Genomic DNA, 13,009 nt, shown 5'->3' on the forward strand with positions numbered 1-13,009 from the left:
CGCTGTTCACAGCCAGCTGCCTAACACTACAATGGCGAGTATTACAACAATGCAAAGCAGCCGCAGACTGCACACAGCACAGCCTCCAACTGCGCAACGCTACGCGCTGTTCACAGCCAGCTGCCTAACACTACAATGGCGAGTATTACAACAATGCAAAGCAGCCGCAGACTGCACACAGCACAGCCAGTGATTTTCATACAGAGATGGCGTTACCAATAAAAAACCTAAACAGCCTACTTACATAGAGAAAACATAAACAGCCTACTTACATAGTGTACGTATTTTGTGGAGCGTAGCTGAGTATGCGTACTTGTAGTTTCGGGCGCATAGCTACGCCCAGGTGACTAAGCTGTACCCCGCGGACCGCAGATGATATGTGTCCGGTGGTGGTCGGTTGCAGGCGGATGGCGGCGGCCAGGTGACGGGGCGATGGGCGGCCGGGCGAGCCGGCGCCGGCGGTGTCGGCGCGCGCGGCAGCGGCTCGGGCAGGGGCGCGGGCACGGCCGCCGCCATGGTGACGCTGACTGAGCTGCTGCAGGGGCCCTCCACGCTGGACGCGCTCGCGCACGCCGCGCTCATCTTCACCGCCGGCGTCGCCATCATCGTCACCAACGTGCTCATCATCGCCACCTTCCTCAACCTGCGCGGTGAGTCCGCCAATCTCACAAACTTATTAAAAAAAAAAAAAAAAAAAAAAAAAAAAAAGAGAGAGAGAGAGAGGAAAGAAACTGAATGTGGTGTGCGTACTGTAAGACCTTCAGTACACACACCATCAGATTATTTGACTTGTCGCTCTAACGAAGTAGGCGAGTGTCAGTAATATGTCCCGTGGTCATGTCGTGGCGTGTGTATCTTCGGCCGTTAGGTCAGACGATAGAAATGCCACTTGCACGATTAGAGTAGCAGACTGACGGTGACCACCTTTAAACAGAACTTGATTAATTTTCACACACATTTATTAAAAATAATAACAAGCATAAAATTACTTAACTTGGCTCTGGATGTTATTTATAATTGACAATCTGAAATTTCTTTGGTACTAGTATGTTAATCTTATTCTCACATATATCTCTCATACTAGAATGAAATTTTCACTCTACAGCGGAGTGTGCGCTGATATGAAACTTCCTGGCAGATTAAAACTGTGTGCCGGACCGAGACTCGAACTCGGGACCTTTGCCTTTCGCGGGCAAGTGCTCTACCAATTTTTTTTTTATCTCATTTTTGTTCGCTTGTGTTCGTTATATCTGCTCCGAGCGGACGTCGTAAGACATCCGTTTAAGTTCGTTGTTGATCGATTAACTCAGTTTTTTTTATTACAAAGGGTGACTAACCCTCTGGCCAAACATGCTGAGCTACTGTGCCGGCATCAACTGAGCTACCCAAGCACGACTCATGCCCCGTCCTCACAGCTTTACTTCTGCCAGTACCTCGTCTCCTACCTTCCAAACTTAACAGAAGCTCTCCTGCTAACCTGCAGAACTAGCACTCCAGAGAGAAAGGATAATGCGGAGACATGGCTTAGCCACAGCCTGGGGACGTTTCTAGAATGAAATTTTCACTCTACTCCGGCACACACCTTTAATCTGCCAGGAAGCTTCATATCAGCGCACACTCCGCTGTAGAGTGAAAATTTCATTCTAGAAACATCCCCCAGACTCTGGCTAAGCCGTGTCTCCGCATTATCCTTTCTTTCTGGAGTGCTAGTTCTGCAGGTTCGCAGGAGAGCTTCTGTTAAGTTTGGAAGGTAGGAGACGAGGTACTGGCAGAAGTAAACCTGTGAGGATGGGGCTCGAGTCGTGCTTGGGTAGCTCCGTTGGTAGAGCACTTGCCCACGAAAGGCAAAGATCCCGAGTTTGAGTCTCGGTCCGGCACACACTTTTAATCTGCCAGGAAGTTTCATACCTCTGATACTTGCCAAAAGTGTCTATACATTTATCATCATGGCTATGTACAGGAATATAGTAATCTTATTAGGCGCAGACTGAAACTTGACTATAGACTGGTACAGACAAATGTAGAACTCGCACAGACTGGTAATCGGAGGTCTGTACACTCGTTATAATACCTCGCTCGTTCGTGTATCACAGCGCGAGTGTGATCCGCGAGGAGAGAAGGTTCTACGTAAGCAGCAATCTCATTGGCTGCATTACATATTAATACGTGGATCGCTGGAAGCAGAATTTGGTCCGTCTCTATGGCAGCGCCATCTCGTAGTGCGGAGACGGACGAGCGCTGCGCCTGTGCTGATATGCTTAGCGGGGCGCGCTCTAGTGGGAAATTTGTGTACGCGCTGACTACGCGGAACTATGTACGCAACACTGAACAAGACATTTCTCACCCTCACGAAACATCACTCTAATGCCTAGTTTACACGTCGACACTAGGTTGCACGCAACTGTGCTGCTGGCCACTGAGCATGTGCGCCACGCGTTTGCACAACTCGTGGGTGAAACTAAACACTTTCGGCGTGTTCCAGCTTTGGCGACACTAGTTGCATGAGTTTTGAGGTTATGTGTGTTCGTAGAGTGTAGATAAATTGAAATATGAAGTGGGGAGCGGAGAATAATGTTCGCTTTTTAAATATCTATGCTTCTATGCTTTGCACAGGTGTTTCCGCGATTTCAGTGATGCTGGTTACAAAAATAACCAACAAATTGCTGCCGCTCAGACCGTCATGTTCGATCATAACATAGATGGTTTGACAATATCTGAGCTGCAGGGCAAAATTTAATGAGTTAGGAGTACATATACAACTGAATTAAGAAAAATACAAACAAGTGTAATTCTCACCAACTGCGACATAATCGAGTGTACAAACAGTGATCCAATACTGTAAAATGCTTTTTTATTCCAGTCTCTGATCACAAATGAATTCTTTAGGTGATGACCGGTTTCAGTCTGTAATGACCATCTTCAGAAAAGATCTGAAGACCATCTTCAGAAAAGATCTGAAGATGGTCATTACAGACTGAAACCGGTCATCACCTAAAGAATTCATTTGTGATCAGAGACTGGAATAAAAAAGCATTTTAAGTGTAACTCTAGCTGTGGCAATGCTCTCGTCTACAAGACTAAAATCTCATCGTTCCAGTTCGCCAACTCTTTGTTAAGGAATATTGTTGACAGGTTGGAAGGCCATACAAATTCAAGAAGCTGCATTCTTTATTAGATATTCATCTATTTAAAACGTCGCTGCAGTGCTCCCCATTCATATATGTTAGAAATTTGAAATATTGCCACTGTACAGATCTATCTTCAAGAGAGTAGGATGCAAACCATTCTCTTCATAATGCGGCCTGCTTCGAATAATTACTGTTGTTAATGTTAATAATTATTACTGTTAATAAGTATTGGTGTTAATGTAAAAACGTCATCACCAACTAAAACCGCATCTTATAGCATGCCGAGTGTTCTCGATTGTAATGCATGCAATGTCATATGTAATTTCAGTTCTGGCGACAGTGCTTCATGCATTACAATATCTTTATTCCTTATCATATAATTAACTCTATTTAGAAGAAACGGTAACAGTTCTGGTGACGTTCTAAGACAATTAAAAGAACTTCTTGGACATACCGTTATAAATTATTTCAGCAAGGATGCTGAGCAACCGAGCTGACGTCTTTTCTTCATCCAGTCACCAATCTAAATATGTTTCTTAATGTTTTATTATATAGCGATTCCACGCAACAATCTTTAACTCCATCACAACTCGTGTGACTTGCAGCTGCTAAAACTTTCATTTCAGACACGACTCAGGAACCACAAAACGACTAAATTGAAGTGTATACTGGTTTCGCCATGTCTACAGTAAAATATGAAACCATTTGCGTGCAACTCATTCCACGCAACGAACGGTGCAACCCAATGTCATCGTGTAAACTAGGCTTAATACACAGCCTCTTGCCTTGATAGTGGCCTCACTTCTGGTACAAATTGCCTCAGGTATGCCATATCTTGCTGAAGACATTCATTAGATTTAAAAAGTTGGGACTTCTCTGAAACAACAGAGTGAGACATTCCTGATTTCGCGGTTGTGTGGAGGGCGATTCAGCTGCCCGTACCTATGGGTTTTACGCAACCTGCAACGTCTTCAAAAACCACACGCGAGATTTTCATATTCTTTCGCTCGCTATGCACAAACTGTTAGTGCTACAGAAAGAATGAACAGGACCCTTTTGTAGGAAATGTAATGTAGTTATTTTGTACTGGGATACGTTTCTGCTACAAGCCATAGTTTTCTAATTATTCGAGAAAAATGTGCAAAAGTGATTGTCAAACGCGTTTTTCTTGAATAGCTCAGAAATCGTGGCCTCCAGAGAAAACGTATACCAGAGAAAATTTACTCCATCCGAACAGGCCTTGGAAGGCCCAACGGTACCGACCGGCCGCAGTGTCATTTTCAGCCCACAGGCGTCGCTAGATGCAGATATGGAGGAGCATGTGGTAAGCACACCGCTCTCCCGGCCGTATGCCAGTTTACGAGACCGGAGCCGCCACTTCTCAATCAAGTAGCTCCTCAGCTTGCCTCACAAGGGCTGAGTGCACCCCGTTTGCCAACAGCGCTGGGCAGACCGGATGGTGACCCATCCAAGTGCTAACCCAGACTGACAGTGCTTAAGTTCGGTGATATGACGGGAACCGGTGTTACCACTGCGGCAAGGCCGATGGCAGACAAAATTCAACTGCATTAAATTTCCTACAAAAAAAAAGTCCCATTCATCTATTTTGAAATACTAATAGTTTGTGCTTAGGAATCATAGCAAACTAGATAATATGAAAATCATGCACATGGTTTCTGAAAGGGTTGTAGGTTGCATAAAATCGATAGGTAGGTGCAGCGACTCACGCTGTATATATCTGATAAAAGATAAATACCAACGTAATCAACAAAAAGGTGTTGAAATAATTCAGAGGTGACAAGGGAAAATTTGTGCTTGTCAGGGACTCGAACCCATATTTCCTACTTTACACAAGGTGCCACCTTAACTGCTATGGATATCTGGCCACACTTTCCGTCCAACCCCAATACTTAATTTTACTCCCATAGTGTGTGTATACGGCTGCGGAATCATGAATGTGTGGTGTCTGTTCTTTTGGAGACACCTATACGCACATACGTAATAGTAATATATACGCATTGACGACATTTCATGATATCTCAGCGCGGATGCACCCTAGGTCCGATCTCTTACGAGAATCACGTTAAATACTGCAAGCAACGAGGAGGTGGATAGGGGGCGCTACGGATGTTGTTTGCGAAAAGTTGGAAACTTGGTGCGGACGTGGAGCATGTTCTGATAGTCAGAGAGGTTAAGGCAACTGCTGACATAAAGTGGGAATTTCGGGTTCGAATCCCGGTCTGGCCCAAATTTTCACTTGTCGCCGTTGAATTATCTCAATGTCCTCATACGGCTGACGTCGATAGCTCTCTTCCATCATGTAAAAAGGTTTAAACTAGTGGACGTAGAAGTTTCACATAAGATTGCCCTGACGGAAAATGCCCACTTTACTGCCTCAGTAGTGACCCAAAAAATAATATCATGGCTCAATGTGACTGCTCTTCAGGAATAACACGGTACAGATACGCATACTATGTGCGACGGATATATTTTCGCATCTGAAACGGTTCAATGCTGTTTAATGGGCAAACTTCTCATCATTGAATCAAACATTTGATTACATGAACATTTTATAGATTACACCAAATATGCAAAAAATGTACTACTATCAGGCTGTCGAATATAATACAGGGTACTCTGCCATAAAGAATTGGTAATTCGGCATTACCATACAACATTGTATGAACACATGGAGTAGCAACTGCTAATCAGAAATTTACGAAGCTAACACCTTCTCTGACCTGAAAACAATCAATGTGAATAATTCTAATGGTTTCACTCTTTCGTAACTGTTTGTACAAAGTGAGAAATGGATCTCATAGAAGTAACTACCGTGCCGAGGGCACGAGCCTATCCTCCTTTGTCGTTGTTATACGAGACACCAATACGCGTGTAGAGGTATAAATGTATGTGTAATTTCATTTATTTTGATGGGAGAAGAAAGGGTATCTGAAGACTAAACACTTGGTTTTAATCACTTATTATTAAAGTCGGAGAATGCAGGTGGTTCACATACATCATCAAAATTGGTGTTACATGAACCACGTGGTGTTTACGCCAGTATCAGACTAACACTTCGTTTACAAATTATTCTTGAAACGATCAAAAATCAGAAAATGCTAGACAAACGAGTTCTCTACTCATTTCGGTTACGAATCAATGTACCGTATAGAAAACCAGAGACTGGCCCACATGAATCGAAAACTGCAAGAACCGCACTACGTCATCATGGCTCGCAAGAAGACAAACACATTTAAAGCATCCAGAATGAGATTTTCACTCTGCAGCGGAGTGTGCGCTGATATGAAACTTCCTGGCAGATTAAAACTGTGTGCCCGACCGAGACTCGAACCTTTGCCTTTCGCGGGCAAGTGCTCTACCAACTGAGCTACCGAAGCACGACTCACGTCCGGTACTCACAGCTTTACTTCTGCCAGTACCTCGTCTCCTACCTTCCAAACTTTACAGAAGCTCTCCTGCGAAACATGCAGAACTAGCACTTTCTTTCAGGAGTGCTAGTTCTGCATGTTTCGCAGGAGAGCTTCTGTAAAGTTTGGAAGGTAGGAGACGAGGTACTGGCAGAAGTAAAGCTGTGAGTACCGGACGTGAGTCGTGCTTCGGTAGCTCAGTTGGTGGAGCACTTGCCCGCGAAAGGCAAAGGTCCCGAGTTCGAGTCTCGGTCGGGCACATAGTTTTAATCTGCCAGGAAGTTTCACATTTAAAGCATGATTCGCCAACTTCGCAAGCCGCTGTAGTATTCTCTGGTTTATGCCTCTCATCTTCGGAGAAAATACATTTCGCAACTCTCCTATTGTTATCACTAATACAAACGCTGACCTTAGCCACACATCGCTCTGTTTCCTTCTCAGTACGTCTCATAACAGCCTCCTACCTTACTACATCGCAGAACAGAACCAGCAAGAACGAATAAGGAAATCATGGTCACTTCAAAATTGCAGGCAACGCTGTCTCTACAGCAGCTTTGCAATTCCATTGACTGAGCCGCGATTCGTTAACAGACCTTAGTTAAGATAACCAGCGTACTAGAACAGTAGTGACCAGACAGAAAATCGATTAGTGGGCGCGAATATAACAACAGAAGTGTGCTGACGAATAACAGACGCGTAAAACTTAAATCATGATAGCTGTCAATGTAACAATCAAGTTTCAATACGTATTTTTCATCCTAAAAGATCCAAAATAAGGAGATTCTCCAATATATAGAAGATCACAAAATATAAAAATACACGATAAATGTTTACGAAAAAACGTTTCTCAAAACACGTAAATGTTCAATACACTGAGATGCACATGATAACACTTAGGTAGCTGTAACCGCGCATCGTCATATTACAATACCTCCGGCGAGGCTGCGGGAATTAGATTAGGAAATGAGACGCTTAAAGTAGTAAAGGAGTTTTGCTATTTGGGGAGCAAAATAACTGATGATGGTCGAAGTAGAGAGGACATAAAATGTAGACTGGCAATGGCAAGGAAAGTGTTTCTGAAGAAGAGAAAATTGTTAACATCGAGTATAGATTTAAGTGTCAGGATGCCGTTTCTGAAAGTATTTGTGTGGAGTGTAGCCATGTATGGAAGTGAAACATGGACGATAAATAATTTAGACAAGAAGAGAATAGAAGGTTTCGAAATGTGGTGCTACAGAACAATGCTAAAGAGTAGATGGATAGATCACATAACTAATGAGGAGGTACTGAACAGAAATGGAGAGAAGAGAAATTTGTGGCACAACTTGACTAGAAGAAGGGACCGGTTGGTAGGGAATATTCTGAGGCATCAAGGAATCACCAGTTTAGTTTGGAGGGCAGCATGGAGGGTAAAAATCGTAGAGGGAGACCAAGAGATGAATACACTAAACAGATTCAGAAGGATGTAGGTTGCAGTAGGTACTGGGAGATGTAGAGGCTTGCACAGGATAGAGTAGCATGGAGTGCTTCATCAAATAAGTCTCTGGGCTGAAGAGCACAACAACAACATACATTGATAGCAGTACTGCAACCTCCCAGGGTAGCCGAGAGCGCTAACGCGCTGCTTCCTGGACTCGGGTAGGCGCGCCGACCTCTAATCGAATCCACCTGGTGGACTAACGCCGAGGGCCGGTGTGCTGGCCACCATGGATGTGGTTTTTAGGCGGTTTTCCACATCCCACTAGGAGAATACCGGACTGGCCCCACGTTCCACCTCAGTTACACGACTCGCGGACATTTACAGACGCTCGCACTATTTCATGGCTTACACTCTACGCAGACAGCTGGGGTACACTCATTTCGTCCCGGGGGGCACGGGGTGGCGACAGGAAGGGCATCCAGCCACCCCTTCACATTAACATGCCGCGTCCGTTTAATCAAAACAGCAGACCCCGCAACGTCAGGATTAATGCTTGGAAAGAGAGATTAGTAGAGTACTGCACTGAAGTTATATGTAAGTCAGATTCTATATATTGCTCGCATTGTCTGATACACTGAAGTCACAGTGATTTAGATGGTCCCCTGTACATTACAATAGGCGGGATATGGTTCTTAACAGAATGTGTGATCACTACGTACGGCAATGCTTGCTCTGCAGCGTATTACTAAACTGGCAACAAAGTTGGTGAGGGATTCTTCTGTTAGGGCGTTCAGTTCCTCCATAAGCGCGGTTTACAAGGGGTGGGATATCGTTTTTGTATGTGGACGTCTCCTCACCGCATCCCACACGTGCTCGATGACATTTAAGTATGGGGAACGGATAGGTCAGACCACTCGCCAAATATCCTCTCGTTCCAAGAGCTCCTCCACCTCCGCTGTTTGATGCGGCCCCTCGTTGTCACGGATAAAAATGTGTCAGGGCTGGATGCACCCGTGAAAAGACGCACATGGACAAGGTGTGCAGTGTCACTAAAACGATGTCCAATGAGTGTATCGCGTTCAAGGATCTGAAGGTCAGTACGCTCATGCAACATTATGCCTCCCCACTACATTACACATGGGCCATCAAAATGGCCGTGCTCGACAATGTTCCTGTATGCATTACGTATCCCCACCTCTCGGCGTATGAGTGTACATCCAGCATTGTCGGACATGATCTAACACCGCGATTAGGGTGGTCTGTTCTTCTCCACGACTTGCTACTTAAATCCCAAAGCGCACGCGTGGAACGCCTTGGGAGGCGTATTACAACGCTTCCACATCCACCAACGACCATCAGCAGTTGTTACCCGCGCCCCTGGAGGAATGGAACGTTTTACGACAAGAATTCCTTAAGAACCATAAGGTCAGCATGGAAGCATTGCTATCTGTGGTGATCACGTTTTTCCTTTTTTTTTTTCTTCTGACTGGTTTGATGCGGCCCGCCACGAATTTCTCTCATGCGCCAATCTCTTCATCTCAGAGTAGCACTTGCAACCTACGTTCTCAGTTATCTGCTGAATATATTCCAATCTAAGTCTTCCTCTACAGTTTTTGCCCGCTACAGCTCCTAGTCTCTTGTAAGTAATTCCCTCATGTCTTAACAGATGTCTTATCATCCTTCTCCTTGTCAGTGTTTTCCACATATTCCTTTCCGCTCCAATTCTGCACAGAACCTCCTCATTCCTTACCTTGTCAGTCCACCTAATTTTCAACTTCGTCTGTAGTACCACATCTCAAATGCTTCGATTCACTTCTCTTCCGCTTTTCCCACAGTCCATGTTTCACTACCATAAAATATTGTGGTCCAGACGTATATTCTGAGAAATTTCCCGCTCAGATTAAGGCCTATGTTTGATACTTGTAGACTTCTCATGGCCAGGAATCCCTTTTCGCCAGTACTACTCTGCTTTTGATGTCCTCCTTGCTCGGTCCGTCATTGGTTATTTTGCTGCCTAGCTTGCAGACTTCCTTAACTTCATCTACTCCGTGACCTTCAATCCTGATGTTAACTTTCTCACTGTTCTCATTTCTGCTACTTATTATTTTCGCCTTTCTTCGATTTACTCTCAATGCATATTCTGTACTCATTTGACTGTCCATTCCATTCAGCAGATGCTTCTTCACTTTCACTCATGATAGCAATGTTATCAGCAAATCGTATCATTAATACCCATTAACCTTGAATTTTAATTCCACTCCTGAACCTTTCTTTTATTTCCATCATTTCTTCGTCAGTGTAGTGACCATCCGGTCTGCCGAGCGCTGTTAGCAATCGGGGTGCACTCAGCCCTTGTGAGGCAAACTGAGGAGCTACTTGGTTTAGAAGTAGCGGCTACCGTCTCGTAACTGATATACGGTCGAGAGAGCGACGTGCTGACTACATGCTCCTCCATATCCGCATCCAGTGACGCCTGTGGGCTGAGGATAACACGGCGGCCGGTCGGTATCGTTAGCCTTCCTGGCCTTCGGGTGTAGTTTACTTCAATAGTTCCTGAACAGCAGGCAGGAAAGACTACATCCCTGTCTTACCCCTTTTTAGTCCGAGCATTTCGTTCTTGATTGTCCACTCTTATTATTCCCTCTTGGTTCTTGTACATATTGTATATTACCCGTCTCTCCCTATAGCTTACCCCTATTTTTCTCAGAATTTCAAATATCTTGCACCATTTTACATTGTCGACAAATCCTAAGAACGTGTCTCGATTTTGCTTTTTGTCTTGCTTCCATTATCAACCGCAACATCAGATTTGACTTTCTGGTGCCTTTAACTTTTCTAAAGCCAAACTGATCGTCATCTAACACATCCTCAGTTCTCTTTTCCATTCTTCTGTATATTATGTTTGTCAGCAACTTGGATGCATGAGGTGTTAAGCTGATAGTGCGATAATTCTCTCACTTTTCAGCTCTTGGAGTCTTCGAAATTGTGTGGGTGATATTTTTCCGAAATTCAGACAGCGTATTGCCAGACTCATACATTCTACACACCAGCGTGAATAGTCATTTTGTTGCCACTTCACCCAGTTCTGATGGAATGTAATTCATCCCTTCTGCCGTACTTGATCTTAAGTCCTCCAAAGCTCTCTCAAATTCTGATTCTAATACTGGCTACCCTACCTCTTCTAAATCGACTCCTGTCTCTTCTTCTATCACATCATTCAAATCTTCCCCCTCACAGAGGCTTTCAATGTACTCTTTCCACCTATCCGCTCTCTCCTCTGAATTTGATTCCGGTTGCACTATTAATGTTACCGCCCTTGCTTTTAACGTCACCGAAGGCTGTTTTGACTTTACTATAAGCTGTGTTAGTCCTTCCGACTATCATTCCTTTTTCGATTTATTCAGATTCTTCAAGCGGCCATTTCGTCTTAACTTCTCTGCATCTCCTATTCATTTTATTCCTCTGCGACTTGTATTTATGAATTCCTGAATTTCCCTGAACATTTTTGTACTTCCTTCTTTCATTGATCAGCTGAAGTATTTCTTCTGTTACCCATGGTTTCTTTACAGTTACCTTCTTTGTACCTGCGTTTTTCTTTCCAGCGCGTGTGATTGCCCTGTTTTAGAGATGTCCATTCCTCTTCAACTGTACTACTTAGTGGACTATTCTTTATTGCTGCATCTACAGCCTACTTAAGCATATCTCGTCATCCCACTTCTTTGAGTATTGATTCTTCCTGACTACTTCAGCCTACTCTTCATCACAACTACATTGTGATCTGAGTCTTATGTCTGCTCTTGGGCACGCCTTACAATCCAGAATCTGATTTCGGAATCTCTGTCTGACCATGATGTAATCTAACTGAAATCGTCCTGTATCATTCGGCCTTTTCCAAGTATATCTTCACTGTTAGTAGCTGAAATTTATCAAAGGACTCAATTAGTCTTTCTCTGTCCCTAGCCCATATTCTCCTATAACCTTTTCTTCTACTCCTTCCCCTACAACTGCATTCTATTTCCCCATTTCATCTCCCTTTGCAAATCGTATTACCCTTTCAATATACTCATATACTTTCTCTATCTCTTCATCTTCAGCTTGCGACGTCGGCATGTATACTTGAACTGTCGTTGTCGGTTTGCTGTCGATTCTGATAGAAAAACCCTGTCACTGAACTGTTCACAGTAACGCATTCTCTGCCCTACCTTCCTATTCATAACGAATCTTACTCCCTTTTACCACTTTCTGCTGCTGTTGATATTACCCTATAATCATCTAACCAGAAATCCTGGTCTTCTTTCCACTTTACTTCACTGACGCCTACTATATGTATATTGAGCCTTTGCATTTCCTTTTTAAGATTTTCTAGTTTCCCTACGACATTCAAGCTTCTGATATTCCACGTATCGACTAGTAGAACGTTATCCTTTCGTTGATTATTCAATCTTTTTCTCGTGGTCACCTTCCCCTTGGCAGTCCTCTCCAGTAGATCCGAATGAATGACTATTCTGGAATCCTTTGCCAATGTAGAGATCAGCATAGCACTTTTTCAATTACATGCTCATGTCCTGTCGATACACGTTGTGTCTTTAATGCAGTGGTTTCCATTGCCTTCTGCATCCTCATGCCGTTGATTATTGCCGATTCTTCCGCCTTTAGGGACAGTTTCCCACCGCAGGGACAATAGAGTGTCCTGCACCTCTGCCCGCTCTTGACAAGGTCGTTGACGGAATGAGGGTGACTTATTACGCCGGAAGACTTCCGCTGCCAGTGCTGATTATTAATCAAAATTTGAGCGGTGGCGGTTTCGAACCAGGGACTCAGGACGTTTCGGTTTTTTTTTTTCATTTTGTTCGTTATTGATCGTTGTGTTTGGTCGTTGCGGACGTCGCAAGACATCCTGTTCAAGTTCGGTGGTTGATCGTTCCACTCAGTTTTTTTATTACAGAGAGCTGCTAACCCTCTGACCGAACACGCTGAGCTACCGTGCCGGCAGTTATGAATCAAAGACGCTACCCCTAGATCACGGGTTACAT

General features: G+C 44.1%; 1 protein-coding gene across 1 annotated transcript in view; it reads left to right on the plus strand.

Moving 5' to 3' along the window:
* The first annotated feature begins 514 nt into the window (after positions 1 to 514).
* Positions 515 to 13,009, plus strand: part of LOC126481930 (G-protein coupled receptor 52-like) — a 367,966-nt gene continuing 355,471 nt past the window's right edge. The window contains exon 1 of the mRNA XM_050105889.1: positions 515 to 650. Coding sequence (XP_049961846.1) covers positions 515 to 650 — 136 coding nt within the window. The remainder of the gene's footprint in view (positions 651 to 13,009) is intronic.

This window comes from Schistocerca serialis, chromosome 5, assembly GCF_023864345.2.
Source record: "Schistocerca serialis cubense isolate TAMUIC-IGC-003099 chromosome 5, iqSchSeri2.2, whole genome shotgun sequence".
NCBI lineage: Eukaryota > Metazoa > Arthropoda > Insecta > Orthoptera > Acrididae > Schistocerca > Schistocerca serialis.